This window comes from Loxodonta africana, chromosome 6, assembly GCF_030014295.1.
Source record: "Loxodonta africana isolate mLoxAfr1 chromosome 6, mLoxAfr1.hap2, whole genome shotgun sequence".
NCBI lineage: Eukaryota > Metazoa > Chordata > Mammalia > Proboscidea > Elephantidae > Loxodonta > Loxodonta africana.
The window spans coordinates 12,165,014-12,187,846 of NC_087347.1; the positions used below are offsets into that span (position 1 = coordinate 12,165,014).

A 22,833-nucleotide genomic window follows, 5' to 3' on the forward strand; every position below is an offset into this window, starting at 1 on the left:
CATTTCTCAAGCTGAAAGAACTGAAGAAAAAATTTAAGCCTCGAGTTGCAATACTGAAGGATTTTATGGGAAAATATTAGACAATGTAAGAAGCATCAAAAGAAGATGGAAGGAATACAGAGTCACTATACCAAAAAGAATTGGTCAATGTTCAACCATTTCGGGAGGTGACATATGATCAGGAACCGATAGTACTGAAGGAAGAAGTCCAAGCTGCACTGAAGGCATTGGTGAAAAACAAGGTTCTGGGAATTGATGGAAGACCAGTTGAGATGTTTCAAGAAAAGGATGCAGCGCTGGAAGTGCTCACTAGTCTATACCAAGAAATTTGGAATACGGCTACCTGGCCAACTGACTGGAAGATATCCATATTTATGCTTATTCCCAAGAAAGGTGATCCAACTGAATGCAGAAATTATCGAACAATATCATTAATATCACACGGAAGTAAAATTTTGCTGAAGATCATTCAAAATGGCTGCAGCAGTACATGGACGCGGAACTGCCAGAAATTCAAGCTGCATTTAGAAGAGGGTGTGGAACCAGGGATATCATTGCTAATGAGGAGAATAGGAATGCTGGAACACTTAATTGTGCTCACAAGGAACCTGTGCATAGACCAAGAGGAAGTCGTTTCAACAGAACAAGGGGAGACTGCATGGTTTAAAGTCAGGAAAGGTGTGTGTCAGGGTTATATCCTTTCACCATACCTATTCAATCTGTATGCTGCAGCAAATAACCCGAGAAGCTGGATCATATAAAGAAGAACATGGGATCAGGATTGGAGGAAGATTCATTAACAACCTGGGATATGCAGATGACACAGCCTTGCTTGCTGAAAGTGAAGAGAACTCGAAGCACTTACTGATGAAGATCAAAGACTACAGCCTTCAGTATGGATTACACCTCAACATAAAGAAAACAAAAATCCTCACAACTGGACCAATAAGCAACATCACGATAAATGGAGAAAAGATTGAAGTTGTCAAGGTTTTCATTTTACTTGGGTCCACAATCAACACCCATGGAAGCAGCAGTCAAGAAATCAAAAGATGCATTGCATTGGGAAAATCTGCTGCAAAAGACCTCTTTAAAGTGTTGACAAGCAAAGATGTCACCCTGAGGACTAAGGTGCGCCTGACCCAAGCCGTGGTATTTTCAATTGCCTCATATGCATGTGAAAGCTGGACAATGAGTAAGAAAGACTAAAAAATTGATGCCTTTGAATTGTGGTGTTGGCGAAGAATATTGAATATACCATGGATTTCCAAAAGAATGAACACATCTGTCTTAGAAGAAGTACAACCAGAATGCTCCTTAGAAGCAAGGATGGCGAGACTACATCTCACATACTTTGGTCGTGTTTTCAGGAGGGATAAGTCCCTGGAGAAGGACGTCATGCTTGGTAAAGTAGAGGGTCAGAGAGAAAAAGGAAGATCCTCAACGAGATGGATTGACACAGTGGCCGCAACAGTGGGCTCAAGCATGGCAACAATTGTGAGCATGGCACAGGACCGAGCAGTGTTTCATTCTGTTGTGCACAGGTCACTATGAGTTGGAACTGACTCAACAGCACTTAACAACGTCTATTAACACGAGCTTGCTCTTCCCCCTTAGTAAATGCTGCAATTTGCCTTTCATAAGGACTCGTATATATCTTGTCTCACCAAAATGGTAGAAAGGCAGGGAAAATTACTTTAAAATTACCAACATGTAAAGTTTGTAAAACTATGTTTACTGTTATAAAAGGTTACTAATTTTTATTTAGTAGGGAAAAAAACGGAAAAAAGATATCTATTTAAGGCAACAAGTAGTTGTCACAAACAAGTAGTTTGGAGTTGTCTCCAAAGGAGTAAGCAAAGAAGAGGCAAATCAGGGCCTTGACCTGCTGCTGAGTGTCCTGTCCTTTCTCCTGTCTTTCACTTTCCCTCCGCTGCTTCTCAGGTCTCCCCACCTACACTGGTCTCCATTTTTACAAGGTGCCCACGTGACATGCTCCAGGTGAACAATGTAAGGAGCGCTGCTTCCCCTAATCTCTCTGCTCTGTGGCTGGGGGCTGTTTCTCAGCTGGAAGTACTCTTTAACACAGAACCATCTAAAGACCCAGAATAATTAAGGGAGAAACACCAAACCTAAGTCAAGCCTTAACATAAACTAAGTCCTTCATCCTAGGAACTGGCAAAAACTCTTATCCAAGCAAAGCCCTGTCAGGTTCTTTGGTGGGCTGAACCTTCTCTTCCTGTTGGTCAGGGGCTGCAGGCCTGGTCTCTGTGTGAGACCCTCTCTTAGCTCCTGCCCCTTGCACTTATCATTGTGCCTCTTTGAATCACTCGTCTTCCTCCATCTCCTTCCCTTCTCTCCCCTCCACTTTCTCTTTTTGTTTTTTAAATTTATTATGGTAAAATATATAGAACACAAAATTTACCATTTTAGCCATTTTTAGGTATACAACTCAGTGACATTTGTTACATTCACTTTGTTGTGCAACCATCACCATTATTTGTTTCCAAAAGCTTTCATCACCCCCAAACAGAAACTTTGTACCCATTAAGCAATAACTCCCAATTTCTCCCTCCCTCCAGCCCCTGGTATCCACTAATCAACTTTGGTCTCTATGCTTTTGCCTATTCTAGATATTTCATGTAAATGAAATCATACGGGAGCTCTAGTGGTGCAGTGGTTAAGAGCTTGGCTGCTAGCCAAAAGGTCAGCAGTTCGAATCCACCACGTGCTTCTTGGAAACCCTATGGGGCAGTTCTGCTCTGTCCTATAGGTCATTGTCAGAATCCAGTTGGAATTGACTTGATGGCACTGGATTTTATTTTATTTTTTTGGTATCGTACAATATTGGTCCTTTTGTGTCTGACTTATTTCACTCAGCATGTTTTCAAGGTTTACACGTGTTGTAGCATGTATCAGAATTTCATTTCTCTTTATGTTTGATTAATACTCCCTTGTATGTATGTATGACATTTTGTTTATTCATTCATCTGGTAATGGGCACTTGGCCTATTTCCGCCTTTTGGCTTTTGTGAATAATGCTGTAGGAAGTATCTGTTTGAGTCCCTGCTTTCAAGCCTTTTGGGTATACACCTAGAAGTGGAGCTGCTGAGGCATACGGAAATTCTATGCTTAACTTTTAGAGGAACTGCCACACTCTTTTCCATAGCACTGCACCATTTTACATTCCCATCAACAGTGCATGAGGGTTCTAATTTCTGCACACCCTTCACTCGTTATTTCAGTTTGTCCCATAATAGGCATCCTCATGAGTGTGAAGAGGTATCTCATTGTAGTTTTGATTTACATTTCCTTAGTGGCTAATGAGAACAGCCCTGGTGGCACAGTGGCTGAGCACTTAGCTGATAACTGAAGTGTTGGCGGTTTGAACCCACCAGTCGCTCCAAAGGAGAAAGATGTGGCAGTCTGCTTCTGTAAAGATTATAGCCTTGGAAACCCACGGGGCAGTTCTACATTGTTCTAGAGTGTCACTATGAGTCAGAACCGACTTGATAGCAATTTTTTTTTTTAATGGCTAATGACATTGAACATCTTTTTATGTGCTTATTTCCTATTCGTATACCTTCTTTGGAGACATATCTATTCAAAACTATTTTTAAACTGGATTGTTTGTCTCTTGTTATTGAGTTGTAGGAGTTTTTAAATATATTCCCTGTTGTAATCCCTTGTCAGATAGAGTGACCAAATATTTTCTCCCATTCTATAGGTTGTCTCTTCACTTTCTTGATAAACTCCTTTGATGCACAAAAGTTTTTTATTTTGTTCAAGTCCAATTTATCTATTTTTTCTTTTGTTACTTATGGTTTTGGTGTCATCTCTAAGGCACAAATCTTCTAAGAGAATCCATTGTTGAAACAAGGTCTTGAAGTTTTACCCCAGTTTTCTTCTGAGACTATTATGGCTTTAATTCTTATATTTAGGTCATTGATCCATTTTGAGTTAATTTTCATATATGGTGTAAGATATGTATCCAACTTCGTTCTTTGCATGTGGAGATCTAGTTGTCCAGCATCATTTGTTGAAAAGATTATTCTTTCGTCATTGAATGGACTTGGCACCTTTGTCAAGAATCAGTTGGCCATAGATATATGGGTTTATTTCTGGATTCTCAATACTATTCCATTGGTCTTTATGTCTGTCGTTTTGCTGGTACCACACTGTTTTCATTACTGTTGTTTTATAGTATGTTTTGAAATTGGGAAGTGAGCCCTCCTACTTTTTTTTTTTTTTTAATTTTTATTGTGCCTTAAGTGAAAGTTTAGAAATCAAGTCAGTCTCTCATACAAAAATTTATAAACACCTTGCTATATACTCCTAATTGCTCTCCCCCTAATGAGACAGCACACTTCTTCCGCCTACTCTTTTCGTGTCCATTCCGTCAGCTTCTGACCCCCTCTGCCCTCTCATCTCCCCTCCAGATAGGAGATGCCAACATAGTCTTATGTGCCTACTTGATCCAAGAAGTTCACTCTTCACCGGTATCATTTCCTATCCCATAGTCCAGTCCAATCACTGCCTGAAGAGTTGGCTTTGGGAATGGTTCCAGTCTAGGGCTAACAGAAGGTCTGGGGACCATGACCCCCAGGGTTCTTCTAATCTCAATCAGACCAATAAGTCTGGTCTTTTTACGAGAATTTGGGGTCTGCCTCCCACTGCTCTCCTGCCCCCTCAGGGACTCTCTGTTGTGTTCCCTGTCAGAGCAGTCATCGGTTGTAGCCGGGCACCATCTAGTTCTTCTGGTCTCAGGCTGATGTGGTCTCTGGTTTATGTGGCCCTTTCTGTCTCTTGGGCTCATAATTACCTTGTGTCCTTGGTGCTCTCCATTTTCCTTTGGCCCAGGTGGGTTGAGACCAGTTGATGCATCTTAGATGGCCTCTTGTTCTTCTTTTTAAAGATTATTTGGGCTATTCAGGGCCCCTTGCTATTCCGTATAAATTTATGGATCAACTTTTCCACTTCTGCAAAAAATCCCATGAAGTCAGTAAGTGGCTCAGTCTTGCTCCTTGCCCCGTGCCAGCTCTTCCCCGTCTCATACAGTTGGTGCTTAAATAACTCACATTTGTCTTACTTTTTTTTTTTCAGACCCACCGCAAATAGGGAAATATCTTTCCCTCATGGCACTTGTCACAACTGTAACCAATTGTCTATGCTCTTGTTTACTCCGTGACAGTCCCATGAGGTCAGAATGTAGGTCAGTCTTGCTCATTGATGTATGTCCAGCTCCTCTGTGTCTCACACAGTTCATACTTAAAATCACTCTTCTTCATCAAGTAGTAAAACCAATTGCAGGGCCTCTGTTTACCACAAAATGCAATTCCTATGATTGAGAAAAAGGCGTCCCTTCCGCAAAAGGCTTTACCTCCACCTGTCAGACTATTGAAGCCAGATCCTTTGCTGCCCTCTGTTGGAAGACTGTTGTACTACCTATACAAATTGATTATGTCTCAGATACACATGGCGCCCCTCCAGGTGGAATTCTACACAACGGTACCATATGCAGGGGCCCTGAAAATAACAAATGTGTGTATATCACTTTACAATTAACAAGGCACTTTGCTCTACGTTTGTCTTTTAATCCTTACAATGAGTCAGTATCATTCAGCCCATTTTACTGATTCGATGAAAGGGTAAAAGACTTGCGTGAGCTAACATCAACCTAGGTGTTCTAATTCCAAGTTCTTTGTTCTTTACACCAACGAATAAATAAACCCAGATACTTCCAGTTTTTTTTTTTTTTTTTTTTAGTGTGGGCTAAACTGTAATATGGGCTAAACCTTCATGTGAATGAGACTAGAGTGCAGAAGTGGAAGCACTTTTGCCTGACTATAACTTTCTGGTTTAGTACAGGGTGTTCCTGTGCTCTCATCGATCATATAGATCCTATAGTCTTGATGAGGCATTTCTGCTAATATGGAAAGACCACAAGACTAAGAGTCCAGCAAATACAAATCCTAAAGCCAGCTCCACCTCATATAGTTGGGTGACTGCCAGATATTCTCTCTCCAAATCTGAGTCTGTTCCCCATCTATAAAATGGGAAGAATGGCTGCCTTCCATTTCTTACAGGTTGTTGTGGGGATAAATGATACAAGGTGTGTGTTGCTTTTACTATTTAGTTGATTATAGATTTTTCTCCAGTCACCCATTCTCTACCTTAGCTGCTCATATGCAAAGACCTTAGGTCTCCCAGATCCTTCTCCAGACCTCCTATCTTCTCAGGCATAATTATCACCTCCTGAGTTTTCTCCATGTTCTGTAAGAATTCCTGGACTTAGTCTCCAGATTCACTGATCAGCTTTTTTCCGTTTTGCCGTTCATGGTCTCTATTAGGCTCTTCTTCTAATTTCTCCATTATGCTTTTCATTACCATGAACTTCTTTCTTCTCTAATGGATTATTTTTCATAGCAGGGATCTTCTTGCATCATGAACATAATAGTCCACTAATTCTCTCCAAGGATAATAGATGTCTTTTTCACTAACTTTTATCCTGTCAGCTGCTTTATTTGAGATGGGAAGGGGGCCGTTTACTCCCACCAACCAGCTGGCTTCCCCTCTCTGGGCTTTCTCAGCCCCTGGTACAGTGCACTCACTGCCTAATGAGGTTCCGAGTCCATTGCTGTTGTAGCTTAAGGGGTCCTCCGTGGGAACCACTGGCTGATACTGGATATTCCCTGGCAGGCCTTCTCTCCAGGGTCTCTGGAACTGCAGGGTTCCATCCTTAAAGATCTGTTTGCTGAGATGAGTGGGTGAGTCTGAACCAAATGCAGGATTATTGGGAACACCCAGAAAGCTGTCCTCATCACCCTAGGGTCAGGATGGGTGACTTCAGAAGCCCTCAGCCACAAGCCCATCATCACTCATGAACTGCCTACACCCAGTGAAGGAAGCCTGGGCTGGGGGTTAGGGAGTGCTTGCACCCTCAATTCCCGAAGCCACCCAGCATTCCTGAATCTGCTTGGGAGTGCGTCTGGGACAGCTCTGTTCGTTGGGGCTAACCATGGAGTCCCTGAGTGGTGGTACAAGTGGTTAGTATACTCAACTGCTTACTGAAAGGTTGGAGGTTTGAGTCCACCCAGACACACCTTGGAAGAAAGATCTGTTAATCTATTTTTGGAGAATCAGCCACCGAATACCCTGTGGAACACAATTCCACTCTGACACACGTGGGGTTGCCTTGAGTTAGAATCAACTCAAAGGCAACTGGTTACTAGACATTAATCATGTGAAACTGAGAAGACATTTCAATGGAGACAGAGAGCTTTAGAAGGTTTCCATGGCCATGCTAACCCCTGGGGGTTGCAATAGTGGTCCATAGTTACCTGTGGTTCTGCCTTATCACCCAAATTAGGAATCTACAGCAGCAAATCCCCTGCTCAATGCTGATTACGATTTATGTAATCCTTGCTAGGAAGTGCAGAGCCACAATCACAAACCTACATGATGTGGCTCCAAGTTCTCATCCATTGTGCCATATCAGCACCTGGAGACAAATGGTGGGGCAGCCACTCCATGCAAGAGCAACACCCCGTCCCCATGCCTAGCCTTGCTATCAGCCCCTGGTGCTCCACAGCTGGGCACCCTCAGGGCTCTGCTGGGGGCAACCATCCCGTCACTTCTCAGGGGTCCCTCCTCTCTCAGTGTGACTCCATCTGCTTCAAGTCTTTCCAAATTAATTAATGGTTTCTTTGCCTTTTATATCATTCTTCCCTTTTTCCAGCAATGCTCTTGCTTTTTCATATCTTTGTTTTCTTTTGGCTGTTTTAGTAGGCACTGGAGGCAAAGGGGAGAGTTGAACTAGATGTTATGCTAGAGGCATTCCAGGTCTAACCTCCTCTATACCTCAACATAAGTCACGGACAACCCTTTTCCCACTCCCTCAAGAGACGGCCCCTGAATACATCCTTAATAAATTCTCCCTCAGTGAGGATGGGGAGGAGGGCACAGCAATTGTAGATATTTATTTAAGACCTTTCACAATTTATTCTTTTTAATCAGAACCCCAGGTCCCCATTTAGATGTTCTAAGGGGCCAAGTCTCTCCTTGTGCAATTTGCAGATGGGTTTAGAATTTTCCAGGGTGGTCCTTCACTCCTAGAGGAAGAAACGGGGAAGTAATAAAATGAAAAGTAAGAACGAACAATGAAGACTGACACTACTAGCCCCTCAGGTTGGGGATTCTAAGGCAATTATAGGGTTCGGGCTAGGGAACTTATGCATAATTCATGAAGTGTCTGGGAATAAGTGGGCAATTCCAGGAACTAATTAATATGTATGGGGGTGCAGTGGGAGGTGAAATATAATGGCTATGGGGCATGTGTTTTTTGAGGGTATGATGCATGGAGTTTATCTATGCAGCCTATCGCTCATGTCTGTGTGGAGGAGGGGCGGTGGGTAGCAAAGCAGCAAGCAGAGAAACAGTAAGATGACCTTGGGCTGCTACACAGAATCCCTCACCAGGAACTCACAGACGCTGGGTGTGATGGGAGGAGGGGGAACTGTTTAACCCTGTCAGTTACAGTGCTAACCACCTCACTTACCCAAGCCTTGGTTCCAATCAAGAAATAAGATTACAGAGGAAGATTTTTTCCTCTGGCTATGTAAGCACAAATAAGTATTTTGGGTAGGCAACTTCGATCAGCACAGAGGATAAGCAGGATGTGTACAGAATGAAGGAACATTAAGTGATGTCCAATCGGCTTTTGAATTAAAACAGATTCTAATGGTGATGGTTGAACAGCATGATGTCAGTGAACTGTACATGTGGAGATTGTAGAAAATGGCAATTGTTCTGTTACCTATATGTTTACCTCAACAAAAACAAAATTAGAACACATTCACTCAAGAAGCCCTGTATTTTCCATGGCATTAACAGAGTACAAACCATAACTAACAATACACAAACTCCAGAAGATAAACTAGATAACTAGGATCTCCTAAAAATTAAACACTTACATTTGTTGAAAGACTTCACCAAAAGAGTAAAAAGAGAACCTACAGACTGGGAAAAAATTTTTGTCTATGACAAATCCGACAAAGTTCTAACCTCTGAAATCTACAGGAAAAACCAACACCTCTACAACAAAAAGACGAATAATCCAGCTAAAAAATGGGCAAAGGAAATGAACAGACACTTCCCCAAAGAGGACATTTAAGGGGCTAACACATACATGAGGAAATGCTCCCGATCACTAGCCATGTGAGAAATGCAAATCAAAACAAAAATGAGATATGATCTCACCCCAGCATTACTGGCACAAATCAAAAAAAGAGAAAAAAAATGTTGGAGAGTCTTTGGGAGATTGGAACTCTTATGCGCTGCTGGTGGGAATGGAAAATGGTATAACCATTTTGGAGAGCGATATGGTGCTTCCTTAAAAAGTTAGAAATAGAAATGCCATATGATCCAGCAATCCCACTCCTAGGAATATATCCTAGAGAAATAAGAGCTGTCACACAACTAGACATATGCACACCCATATTCTTCGAAGCATTGTTCACAATAGCAAAAAGATAGAAACAACCTAGGTGCCCATCAACAGATGAATGGATAAACAAACTGTGGTACATACACACAATGGAGTACTACTCCACGGTAAAGACAATAATGAATCTGCGAAGCATCTCACAACATGGATGAATCTGGAGGGCATTATGCTGAGTGAAATAAGTCAATCACAAGAGGACAAATGTTTGAGACTGCTACTGTAAAAACTCATGAAAAGGTTTACACACAAAAAGGAACAATCTTTGATGGTTACAAGGGAGGGGAGGAGTGGGGATGGAAAAACTAATTAGACAATAGATAAGTGGTAACTTTGGTGAAGGGTAAGACAGTACGCAATACTAGGGAAGCCAGCACAACTTGTCCAATGCAAGTTCATGAATGCTCCATAGACACATCCAAACTCCCTGAGGGATCAAATTACTGGGCTGAGGACTGTGGGGACCATGGTCTCGGGAAACATCTAGCTCAATTGGCATAACATAGTTAATAAAGAAAATGTTCTACATTCTACTTTGGTGAGTAGCATCTGGGGTCTTAAAAGCTTGTGAGCGTTCATCTAAGATACTCCACTGGTCTCACCCAATCTGGATCAAGGGAGAATAAAGAAACCAAAGACACAAGAGAAAGATTAGTCCAAAGGACTAATGGACCACAACTACCACAACCTCCACCAGACTGAGTCCAGCACAACTAGGTGGTGCCAGGCTACCGCCACTAACTTATCTGACAGGGATCACAATAGAGGGTCCCAGACAGAGCTGGAGAGAAATGTAGAACAAAATTCTAATTCACAAAAGAAGACCAGACTTAATGGCCTGACAGAAACTGGAGAAACCCCAAGAGTATTCCCCCCGGCCACCCTTTTAGCTTAGTAATGAAGTTACTCCTGAGGTTCGCCCTTCAGCCAAAGATTAGACAGGCCCATAAAACAAAAAGGAGTCCTGGTGACACAGTGGTTAAGAGCTCAGGCTGCTAACCAAAAGGTCAGCAGTTTGAATCCACTAGCCACTCCTTGGAAACCCTATGTGGCAGTTGCACTCTCTTCTATAGGGTTGCTATGAATTGGAATTGACTCGACAGCAATGGGTGGATATAAAACAAAATGAGACTAAAGGGGCATACTAGCCCAGGCACAAGGACTAAAGGCAGGAAGGGACAGGAAAGCTGGTAATAGGGAACCCAAGGTCGAGAAGGTAGAGTGTTGACGTGTATGGGGTTGGTAACCAAGGTCACAAAACAATATGTGTACTAATTGTTTAATGAGAAGCTAGTTTGTTCTGTAAACCTTCATCTAAAGTACAATAACAAAAAAAGATGTTGATTAAAAAAGCCCTGTATTTTCAATTAAAATGTTGTGTTTAATGTAGCGTTGTGGTGGCAGTTTTCTTTACTGGAGACCATTCTGTCCATGTAGCTAATCTGCCACTCAACGTGGAAGATATCCTGCAAATCAACAAGAAAATGGTCCCCTGTACCATTTAGATAATTATTATAAAAATACACGGAGGGCAGAATTCTTGAGGGAGACAGAATGAAGACTAAGTAAAGCTAAATTATTCCCTTCCAGTTTCAGAAAGACCTGAAGATGAAACTGTGGGCTTTCACTCTGCTAAACTTCCTGTGACCTGTGGTGAGGAAAAAGGAGTTTTATATACGGAGAAAATGAAACGAGGTGAGTTCCTCTCTCTCTGAATTGGGAAGTCCTAGATGACGAAATCACTAGAAGGAAGGAAAAACACCGACGTGCCTACCTACAGTAATTGTTCAAGAAATGGGCACTGTGAACTAGGCAGCGGAAAAAGAAGTGCTTCTTAAGGTGAAAATTCCAAACTGTTATACATTATAGTGTGCTTTAGCTTCCTGGTGCTGCTGTAACAAAAATACCGTAAACAAGTGGTTTTAAAGAACAGACATTTATTTTCTCACAGTTCAGGAAACTAGAAGTCTGAATTCAGGGCACCAGCTCTAGGGGAAGGCTCTCTCTCTGTTGGTTCCTTGGCGATCTTCACATGGCATCTATCCTCTCCCCCATCCCACCTGGGATGTGCTTCCTTCTGTGTCTAATCTGTTCTTTTTATAACTCTGAAATGATTAGGCTTAGGACACGCCCTATACTGATAGGTCTCATTAACATAACAAGGAAAGCCCTATTCCCAAAGGGGATCACATCCACAGTTATGGGGTAGGATTCCACCGCCTATTTTGAGGGACACAATTCAGTCCATAACAGAGTGTGTCTGCAACCAGGCCACTCTTTCCACACGGGAGTCATCAGCAAATCCTGCAATACCTTCACCATAAGAGAAGAGGAATGCAGACTCCCACTACCACTCCTACTTCACAGAGAGTCTCTCTGGACCCAGAAGGGTGGAAAGCCACCATTAGGGGTTGGAGGTTTGGGATGGATTGTATGAGATGGAAGTGAGATCCTGGAATGGCCTGTCTTTATGTTCCAGGACCCTCAGAGAAATGTATTCGGAATGAGAAAGGAGCTTGGTATACACCAAAAGAATTTGCGATTTCAGGAAACCGGGCAAAGTCAAAGAACTGGAAGCAGAATGTGCTTTGCAGGGGTCAGACCCTGGGACAGCTGCTAGAGGTATTGTAATGACAAGGCACAGTCAAATTTCAATAGGCAGAAATGTGAAGAAATTCTCGTTAGGGTTCCGTAGCATAATTTATCAAGAGCTGAATTCCATAGAAAAAGATGTGGGTGATAAAGTTAGGAAGGCAGATTGGTGCTGATGGTGGAGAAATTTGAATGCAAGCAAAATAGCTTGACTAAACCCCCAAAGGGTTTCAAGGTCAGGAGACATTTATGAAGCGGAATCTGGTGGTACTGGGTAGGATGGGTTGGAAGGAGACTAGTTGTAGACATAGACACCTGGACACATAGGTACCTCCTTCATCTGTTAAACACATACTAGAGACCCAGCTCCATCTAGACCTCCCTGTGAAGCATTTCTAGGCCACCCTGTCTGTGGTCAGTCTGTCCTCTGCACTTCCGTAGTTCCTGTCCTGGGAACTCCTAGAAAGTGGACTAACCAAGCCAAAAACCAAACCCAGTCAATTCCGACTCATAGCAACCCTATAGGACAGAGTAGAGCTGCCTCATAGAGTTTCCAAGGAGCGCCTGGTGGATTTGAACTGCCAACCTTTTGGTTAGCAGTCATAGCACTTAACCACTATGCCACCAGCATTTCCTGAAAGTGGACTAGTCTTTGTAATCCCAGGACTCAGTACAAAACCTCCCAATAAAAAAAAAATAATAATTTTTTTTTTTTAATACCCACAAAATTATCATTGGGATGGAATCATAAGGACTTGATCTAGGGAGGAAGGAATGGAAAGGGAAAGGGATGGATGTGAAGGGATTGGGAGAGAAGAACAAATTGGTCTTGGGTTTGAGTAACAAGGGGAAAAAAAATTGTTCTCATTAAGTAAAGTCCAGAAGGAGACCTGATTGGGGGAAGGGGTTAATTTTTCCTTTAGATGCCTTGGGTTCAAGATGCCTTTGGGATATCCAGGGAGAAATACTCATCAGGAAGTGGGATATTCTGCATTCACAAAGGAGCCTCCAGAATCACTTTGTTCATTGATCCTTTCTCTCTTTCAGAAAGGACTTTTGCTCTGTCCTTCAAGAATAAGTCTCAAGGAACAGGAGGAGGGAGACAGCGAGGCTGACAGTGACTATGACACAGAGCAGGGGGTCCCGGGTAGCGTGCTTGGCCGGTCCCCGGTGAGTGGCCTGCACAAGGAAGGCGCCAAGGGCAGTGCCAGTGGTCTGGGGCGGTGGAAGGAGGTGGGCCAGGGCCTGGGCCGTCCCCTGAGTGGCAGCAGCGGCCTTGGCGGTTGCGTCAATGACAACAGTGGCAGCAGGTCCCCCTGGCCGAAGCCTGTTGCTTTTCCATCAGGGAGCTTGAGGCCGGGGCCCAGGAAACCCCAGGCCAGAAAGAGTGGAAAGAAGCTGGACTGCCCGGCCCTTCCTCCGGGATGGGAGAGGAAGGAAGTGATCCGAAAATCTGGGGTCACTGCCGGCAGGATCGATGTCTACTACTTCAGTCCGAGTGGCTTGAAGTTCAGAAGCAAACCTCAGTTGGCAAGGTTCCTGAGAGATACTGTTGATCTCAGCAATTTTGACTTCAGAACTGGAAAGATGATGCCTAGTAAATTACGGAAGAATAGGTAGGGACTGTGGAATGATCCTCTCAATCAGAATAATTTTGTGCACACCGTTACGCTCTAGCTGCGCTGCATCACTCCTCAACCTGCACCATGGCGTGTACTTTCAAGATGCTGTTTCCTCTTCTTTGAGTGTGTTCTCCCCATCCCTCCATCTCATCCTCATCCAAGGCCCAGCTCCTTGGTCTGTGTGAAGCCTGCCATACATACTGCAGGCAGAACCAAGCCCTCTTCCTTAATGCTTCACTGGTACTTTGCCATTGTATCCGTGGTTGTTTGCTTCGACTAGAGTGTGAGTTCCATGAGGGCAGGGACCCTGTCTTTTTATGTCTGCCTATTTGTATCCCAAAGCCTAGCACCTGGTAAGTACTCAATAAATACTTGCTTTATGTTTACGAAAAAAGAAGAGTAAGTCTGGAGAGGTAAAAAGCACGAATTTCTCCCATGTTCTCAGTCGCCATGTTGCAGACTTTCTACTCATCTCACAGTCCCTGAGATTCCCAACTCCGCGTCACCTTCACATGTAGGCATGCCACCTTCATACCAGCCACTTTAACACAGTGTTACACGTTCATGCCACCATTATTCTGATGGTTGATTTGAGATGAGGAAGCAAACAACAAAAGCTAATGATGTGTATGTGTTTTAGAGAGAGATCAGGATGTTTGGATGACTGCAAACCAAAGGTGTCGGAAATAGAGTACTCTAGTGTGAAAAGCAAACACAATATTGAAAGAGACAAGAACGTTATGTGAAAGGGCAACAGGATCATTTTCCACTGTACACCAAGAATTGCTCAATTCAGTGTTCAAGTCTCTTCAGTACCAGGATAGACTGAAGTGTTTGACTGAGTTTTGCTTCTGCAGAGTCTCCCTACAGGTGAAAATGACAGTCACTGTTTGGCTGAACCAGGGACTCCTCCTCAACCCTCTGTGCTTGCTTCATGGATTATTTGCTCAGCATAAAGATTGAATAAGTATGGTGAAAATATACAACCCCTGACGCAAACCATTCCTGACTAAACCACACAGTATCCCCTTGTTATGTTCAAACAACTGCCTATGTGTACATGTCCCTCATGAGCACAATGAAGTGTTCTGGAATTCACAATGTTATTCACAATCTGTTATGATCCACACAGCCGAATACCTTTGTATAGTCAATAGAAGACAAGCAAACAACCTTCTGGTATTCTCTGCTTTCAGCCAGGATGCATCTGACATCAGCAATGATGTCCCTGGCTCCATGTCCTCTTCTGAACCTGGCTTAAATTTCTGGCAGTCTCCTGTCAGTGTACCTTTGCAGCCACTTTTGAATGATCTTCAGCAAAATTTTACTTGTATGTGACACTAATGACATTGTTCGATAATTTCCACATTCAGTTGAATTACCTTTCTTGGGAATAGGCATAAATACAGATTTCTTCTAGTCGGTTGGCCAAGTAGCTGTCTTCCAAATTTCTTGGAATAGACAAGTGAGCGCTTTAGCTACTCCACATTCAAAAGCAAATTTCAGGGTCTCTTCTGACATCCATTTTGGTCTTTTCTTTCTTTCCTGTCTTTTTAATGACCTTTTGCTTTCTTCACATATAATGTTCTTGGTGTCACCTCACAGCTCATCTGACCTTCGGTCGTTAGTGTTCAATGCATCAAGCCTATTCTTGAGATGGTCTGTAAATTCAGGTGGGATATATTCGAGGCTGCCATGAACTTGTTTAAATTTTCTTCAGCTTCAACTTGAACTTCCTTATGAGCAATTGATTTTTTCACAGTCGGCTCCTGGCCTTGTTCTGACGATGACATTGATCCTCCCCATCATCTCTTTCCACACATGTAGTAGATTTGATTCCTGTGTATTTCATCTGGTGAGGTCCACATGTATAGTCAACATTTTTATGTTGTTGAAAAAAGGTATTTGCAATGAATAAGTCATTGGTCTTGCAAAATTCTATCATGCAATCTCCAGCATCGTTTCTATCACCAAGGCCATATTGTCCAGCTACTAATCCTACCTCTTTGTTTCCAGCTTTTGCATTCCAATCATCAGTAATTACTAGTGTATCTTGATTGCACATTTGATCAATTTCAGACTGCAGAAGTTAGTGAAAATCTTCAATTTCTTCATCTTTGGCATTAGTGATTGGTGCATAAATTTGGATAATAGTTATATTAACTTGTCTTCCTTGTAGGCATACGAGTACACTATCACTATCACTGACAGTCTTGTACTTAAGAATAGATCTTGAAGTGTTCTTTTTGGTGATGAATGTGAAGTCATTCCTTTTCAGTTTGTCATTCCCAGCATAGTAGACCATATGATTGTTTGATTCAAAGTGGTCAGTACTAGTCCATTTCAGCTCCGGTGCCTAAGGTGTTGATCTTCAAGGGCTCCATTTCATTTCTGACAACTTCCAATTTTCCTAGATTCATACTTCTTACATTCCACATTCTAATTATTAATGGATGTTTGCAGATGTTTCTTCTCATTTTGAGTCGTGCCGCATCAGCAACTGAAGGTCCCAAAACCTTGATGCCATCCACTTCAGTAAGGTCAACTCTACTTTGTGGAGGCATCTTTTCCCCAGTCATATTTTGAGTGCCTTCCAATGTGAGGTGCTCATATTCTAGCATTATATCAGACAGTGTTCCATTGCCATTCATAAGGTTTTCACTGGCCAATTTTTTAAAGAAGTAAATCACCAGTTCCTTCTTCCTAGCGTGCCTTAGTCTGGAAGCTCTGCTGAAACCTGTCCATTGTGGGTAACCCTACTGATATTTGAAACACCAGTGGCATAGCTTCCAGTATTGCAGCACACTCAAGCCACCACAGTATGACAAACCGAAAGTTGAATGGTAGCCTTCTCTAAGTAGGTCTTGTATAATGTGTTTCAATCTGAGAAGGCCCTGTTTTAGTTTATACTGAACTGTATTAACTATTCTACCTGGAGAGGAAGAGCCATGAAATTCCATTTGGCCAAGCTGATTGTAAGTGCCAAAGACTTAATTTTGTTTTCATTTATTATTTGTGGGTGAGAGCATCCATGCTCATTATGGTATGGTATGGTGTTATTAGGTTATTATGGGATATTTTGGCTGTAATTACCACGGCAAATTTAGGCAAGGTAATGGTTCTGAAGGCTAAGCTGAGACATAACTATTGGTCTTCTATTTTTTGTTTGGTAACTTCCGTAAGAGAATAGGGAGTATCTGGTTTAAATTTAGTGGAATCCCCAGGTATAACTGTAACTTGAGCCCCAGTATTGACTAATGCCATGAAGGTTTGGCAATAGGTACTTCTCAATAGATGTTAGAGTGAATTGACAATCTATCTTGTAGAGGCACAAAAGTCAGCCAGCACCCTTGATCTTTTTGTTATACAAATCTTTTAGTAAATTTTGGATTTCCAATTTGGTTAAATTGAGGGCTTTTGCTTCAGATTTTTGTTTCCTCCTACTTTATCCAGTGTTTTTTGCAGGGTGAGAAGGTGATGTTCCTGGATATATTCCAAGAGGAAGGTCCAGTCTACCCTATTCAGATTTGTAAATTTCTTCTCACCTGAGTCACCACCCAATGGGCTTGTATATTGTACATTGCACAGGGCTTCAATCTTCCCCTGAGCACTCTGCATAAGGAGGCCAACGTCTGGTTGAGATACAACATTTCCAGGTTAAGAGTCATTTCCCTGAGCCTAGTGTCAAAGAAAAAAAAGTTTTTTTTTTTTTTTAGTGTCAGTCACAGCTTATGAAGACACATAGTTAACTGGAGACATACAGATAGGGCTGGGCTGAAACCTCCTACTCAGGCTCCATATACCTGTCCCTAAATGCCAATTATTGAGAATTTTGGCATTGGTTGGTTAAGTTGATAACAGAGGGTCAGTATGGCTATTTTGGGGTGCTGCTGGGTTATTTTTGACTCATAGTGACCCCATGACAGAGTAGAACTACCCCATAAGGTTTTCTTGGCTGTAATCTTTATGGGAGCAGTTTGCTAGGTCTTTCTCCCATAAATCCGCTGGTTGGTTCAAACCGTGAAACTTTTAGTTAGCAGCCCAGCACTTAATCATTTGTGCCATCAGAGGCTCAGTAAACTCATTGCTGTAGGGTCAATTCCAACTCATAGGGGCCCTATCAGACAGAGTAGAACTGCCCCTTAGGGTTTCCAAGGAGTGGCTGGTGGATTTGAACTGTTGACCTTTTGGTTAGCAGCTGTAGCTCTTAACCACTATGTCACCAGAGTTTCCAGAAGCTTAGTAAGACCCAGAAAATACAGCACAAAGCAGCCCAGCTCAAAGCCCAAGTTAGCCAGCAGGCAGCAACACAACTCAAAAAGCATGCTCACCACAAGCAGATGGCAGAGCCAGTAAGCAGCCAAAGCAAGGGAAGAAAGACTCCTGGTGGTGACGGCCATTGCTCAGACACTCTGCTTGCTGCACAGATAATCTTGCCAGGTCCTGTGAGGAGGTGGATTCAATCCCAAATTAAAAATTGGATTTGGATGTCAAAACTGATGATGCTACACATGCATCAAGAGTGAATAAATAAAGAGATGTTTTTACTCACATATTGAGGCTTTCTGGGGACAGCAGGGTGGGCTCTCAAACCAATCTGAAGATGGCTTGAGCATACAGAGGAATGAGTAACCCCCAGGTTTACTACGGTTAGAGGATAGTGACAGAGTGAGGAGTCCCTCTTTGGAGCAGGGGCTTGCCTGGCTCCAAGGGAGGAACCACTGAAATTCTCTTACTGATTTGCCCAGATGTGGGATCAGAGAGGAAAAAGGAAGGGTGGGCCAAAAGCTGTCAGCAGATATCAAAGATGGAGTCCGACTCTTTATTACAGAATGCAACTCTTGACTTGTATGTCCTTTATCTTTTCAATGTGTGTTGGGAAGTGTCTCACTTTCCCTCCAGAGCATGGTAGGGCCCAGAACTCTGAACTAGCCATGATCTTAGCCAGGGGGGCATGGGTAGGTCTGGGCTATTTGGGAAATGGCATCTTCACCCTGACCAAGGCAAACCAGAAGTCCAGTCAGACAGCAAGAATGGCCAGAGTGGCCAGAGCATCAACCCTCGGGAAGAGCAAGAGACTGGTTAGTTTGAGGGGGGTCCTGCCTGGCATGACCCTTCAAGCCAATTGAGAGACACCAGGCCTTTGAGAAAGAGAAAGTAGGCTTTATTGCAAGCCAGTCAAGTAAGGCACTTGGAGACTAAGTCTCAAATGAAGTTCCCTGAGGTTGGGGATACTAGAGCAGTTATAGGGTTTGAGATAGGGAACTTATGCATAATTCATAAAGCTTCTGAGAATAGACAGGTGATTCCAGAACTAATTAACATATGTGTGGGTGCAGTGAGGGGGGAGCAATATGGTGCCTAGTGGGTGCTTTTTTTGGGAGGTATGAAGTTCATCTAAGGACAGCTTTGCAGTTTATTGCACATGTCTGAATGGAGGGGGGGCAGGTAGGGAAGTGGCCTTGGTGGAGAAGCAGTGAAGTGGCCTTGGGCTGCTACACAGAATGCCTTATCAGGAACTCACAGATGCTGGGTGCAATTGGAGGAGGGGGGAACAGTTTAACGCTGTTGGTTACATTCCCTCCTCTGGTTTTCAGGATCTTCAGCTTTGAAGGTAGATTTTTATGTATGCGGTGGCCTGAAACTCCAGAACTTTCGAGCTTGTTTACTGGTGGAAGCATGTGTGTTGTGGGATCTGATATTTGTTGAGTCAATGGGAACGCGGTCAGATATCTGAAGCGTCATGATGTTCACAGCTGCTAGGCAATTTTGAATGAACCTGGTAAGACAGTTTAAGAGGCAGGGTAAAAGTAGACTGTCATGGATTGAATTGTGTCCCCCCAAAAATGTGTGTCAACTTGGTTAGGCCATGATTCCCAGTATTGTGTGGTTGCCTTCCATTTTGTGATTGTGATTTTACACTAAAGAGGATTAGGGTGAGATTGTAACACCACCCTTACTCAGGTCACCTCCCTCATCCAACGTAGAGGGAGTTTCTCTTGGGTGGGGCCTGCACCACCTTTTATCTCTCAAGAGATAAAAGGAAAAGGAAGCAAGCAGAGAGTTGAGGACCTCATACCACCAAGAATGCAGCCCCAGGAGCAGAGCGTGTCCTTTGGACCTCGGGTCCTTGCACCTGAGGAGCTCCTCAACCAGGGGAAGACTGATGACAAGGAATCTTCCTCCAGAGCTGACACAGAGAGAAAGCTTTCCCCTAGAGATGACACCTTGAATTTGGACTTATAACCTCCTAGAATGTGAGAAAACAAATTTCTCTTTGTTAAAGTCATCCACTTGTGGCATTTCTGTTATAGCAGTACTAGATAACTAAGACATAGACAGATTAGTAAAGAATAATCAACAGCATAAAAAGGGGCCAGAGCCAGTGGAAGCTGGGAAACAAGGAAGTTATCCATGACCAGCAATTAGATGGCGTTTCTCTAGCAGTAGGTGGGCAAAGGGGATGTGTCAAATTGGCAATTTGTTCTGATTTGTGAAGATTGACTTCTACTTCATGGCTGGTGTTTATCCATGTCCAGCAGAAGGTGTTGGCTATGGTGCAGATGCCCCCTTCTTTGGCTAAGATATATAGTCTAGGATGACGCAGAGGTCCATGAAAACACTAACCAGGGAATTTAAGGAAGTTCGCTGGGCTTTTGTAGTTCAGCTGGTAGTTTTGCAAAGGATGTGAATAAAAGAAAAAAAAATTTTTTTTTTTTTTTGTGAATAGTGTCTGATAAGTTTAACACAGCATCTTGAAGAGCTGCAAGCCAGGGGAAAATTGTAAGCATTTGAATGATAAGCCAACCATTGCCAATTTCCGTTACGGAATTACAACTGGTCCCAGTTAAGTCCCATCCAGTTTTCTCAGAGTCGTCTGAAGTTTGTGTTTCTTTCTTTCTTTTTTTTCCCCTGAGAGTTAGTGGGTGGTTTCATTAGCAGAGTGAGTTTATAAGGGGAAGTGACTACCATGGGAAAGGATGCTATTTCAAAGGTGCAAGTACCGAGCACAGCTCGGGGCAAGAAGCGTTTGTAAGCAGTAGAGGGGAATGTTTGACTCCTGGATTTAGTGTAATTACTACAGAGAAGTGAATAGCCAGGTGGCATGCAAAAACAGGTACAGCTTGCAGCTTTTGAATTGTTTCTCTCTGAATAAAATCAGGGTTGGCAGTGTCATTGAACTGGTTATTCCAGCTTTGTGTTATGCTATAGTTATTAATGAAACAGCCTGGATAAGTTCCTAGGTTAATAAGACTGGTTAGATTTCATTGGCATTTCATTCCTTTTGTGAAGGTGGAGTAATTAGTCCAAGTAAAATTACCTGTAGTGTCCAAATCTATAACCCAGTAAAATATGCTTTTGATTTTAAAGCAAGGAGTGGTAACATTTGCTTTTGTGGCTCTTACCTCCAACCAGGGATATCTAAAGCGTCATTATAGGTGGGAGGCAGTACCTTCTTTAGATGTGTGACATCAAATACTGGAACTGTCCAAGGGTTGTGGAGGCTTTCCATGGTGGTGGACAGAGGCTGACATACCCAACAGTCTGTGAGATTGCCTCCAGTGGCTACTGATTGGATTAGTTTTGTATAAAAATTGTCTGTCCGTGAGATGCTGAGCATGGGGTCAAAATACAAGAAAGCGAGGAATGATCCGGAGCTGCTGTAAAAAGAGAAGGAAGAACAGAATGATTGTCAAGACAGTAAAGGCAATGTAAACATCAAGAGCACAATCATGACGCGGGGTCTCTGGGTTGGAGGGGCACAGGTTAGGCATTAGCTTTGTTTTTCTTTAAACAGATATTTTAAGTCCTGCACAGGCTTGCAGGTCCAGTTGTTTTGTTGAGGTTATTCTCGTTGCAGAGGATCTTCCGGGGGTAGTGCAGATTTGAGGAGAGTGTGATGCACCCAAGCTTTGATGTTTTCAAGTTAAGCTGCCAAGTGAGTGGTTAAAAGAACAGTGTATGTTCCATTCCACTAGGGTTCAAGGCTCTCTGCTTTCCAGGTTTCCAGCAGAACTTGGTCACCAGGCTGGAATGGGTGAAGCAGGGCATCATCAAGATATTTCAGATTGCTGAGAGCATGCCTGTGAATAGAAGCTAGGACACCAGACAAAAAGAACAAAAATTTTTGGAGAGCCAGCTCCCTGGTGACAGAAACCTGAGTATTGGTTAAAGGCATGTTATTTTTAAGAAATGGTTTTCCATACATAACTTCAAAGTGGCTCAATCTGAGCCTGCTTCTGGGGGTGATTTTACCCACAAGAGGGCTAAGGGCAAGTCCTGGGGCCAGGTTATCTTTGTTTCTTGACAGAGTTTGGTAATTTGGTTTTTCAGTGTGTGATTCATCTTTTCAATTTTTCCAATTGACTGTGGTCTCCAGGCTGAGTGTAAGTTCCAGTTGATTCCTAAACATCTAGAGACTTCTTGTGTAATTTGTGAGGTAAAATGAGATCCATTTTCACTTCCGATCATTGCCAGCAGGCCAAACCTGAAAATGATTTCATTAAGGAGCTATTTTGTAGCTTCTGATAGTTTCCCCGTCTTACAAGGGAAAGCTTCTACCCAACCAGAAAAAGTGTCAACAAACACCAGCATAAATTTATAATTGCCAGGGGCTCTTGGCATGTCAGTGAAGTTGACTTGCCAGTCTTCTAAACTCTGCCCTTGATATTGGGTTCCAGTGGTAGGGGGCCGGGTTGTTTTAGGCACGTGTTTGGCAGGAGCAGGTTGCCCACTGGATGGCTTGATGAAGGTTTTCTCCAATAAAATGTTTAGAGACCAGCTTGTTTTAAAGGGCTTCATGCCTGTAATGGGCAGAAAGATGTGCTTCGTGGAGAAGGGGGTCCATCAAGTGTCCTGGAATCATAACCTTTCTTTCATGGGTGTGTTTCCATCCATGAAGATCTGTTGTTGCTCCCTATTCAGCTGCTTGTTTGAGATCTCTAATAGTGTAATTTGGAGCTGTTTCTGGAAGTTGCAGAGAAGGGATTAAAGTTAGCTGTCTACTAGCCTTTGTACTCACAGTTTGTCGGCAGAAGTTCTAGTGCCTGAGACAGTATCAGAAGTTCCCTTTTGATGTCCCAGGCAATGCATGACCGAAACTTGTGTGGGCACTTT

General features: G+C 42.9%; 2 protein-coding genes across 3 annotated transcripts in view; one reads left to right on the forward strand and one right to left on the reverse strand.

The window, feature by feature from the left end:
- SP110 (SP110 nuclear body protein) overlaps positions 1 to 20,748 on the forward strand; it is a 48,318-nt gene extending 27,570 nt beyond the window's left edge. Inside the window, exons 8-10 of the mRNA XM_023557779.2 lie at positions 11,093 to 11,197; positions 11,982 to 12,124; positions 13,142 to 20,748. Coding sequence (XP_023413547.2) covers positions 11,093 to 11,197; positions 11,982 to 12,124; positions 13,142 to 13,714 — 821 coding nt within the window. The 3' untranslated portion in view covers positions 13,715 to 20,748. The remainder of the gene's footprint in view (positions 1 to 11,092; positions 11,198 to 11,981; positions 12,125 to 13,141) is intronic.
- The window catches only part of LOC104846635 (sp110 nuclear body protein-like), a 77,429-nt gene continuing 61,563 nt past the window's right edge, over positions 6,968 to 22,833 (reverse strand). The window contains exons 4-5 of one of the 2 annotated variants that reach the window (XR_010322214.1): positions 21,170 to 21,377; positions 6,968 to 8,111 (exon numbers count right to left, since the gene is read on the reverse strand). Coding sequence is in view for 1 of the 2 variants with exons in the window: in XM_064286581.1 (XP_064142651.1) it covers positions 21,342 to 21,377 (36 nt within the window). In the remaining variant the exon portion in view is untranslated. Of the gene's footprint in view, positions 8,112 to 21,056; positions 21,378 to 22,833 lie in introns of those variants that run through there. The other variant, XM_064286581.1, reaches the window with a different exon arrangement.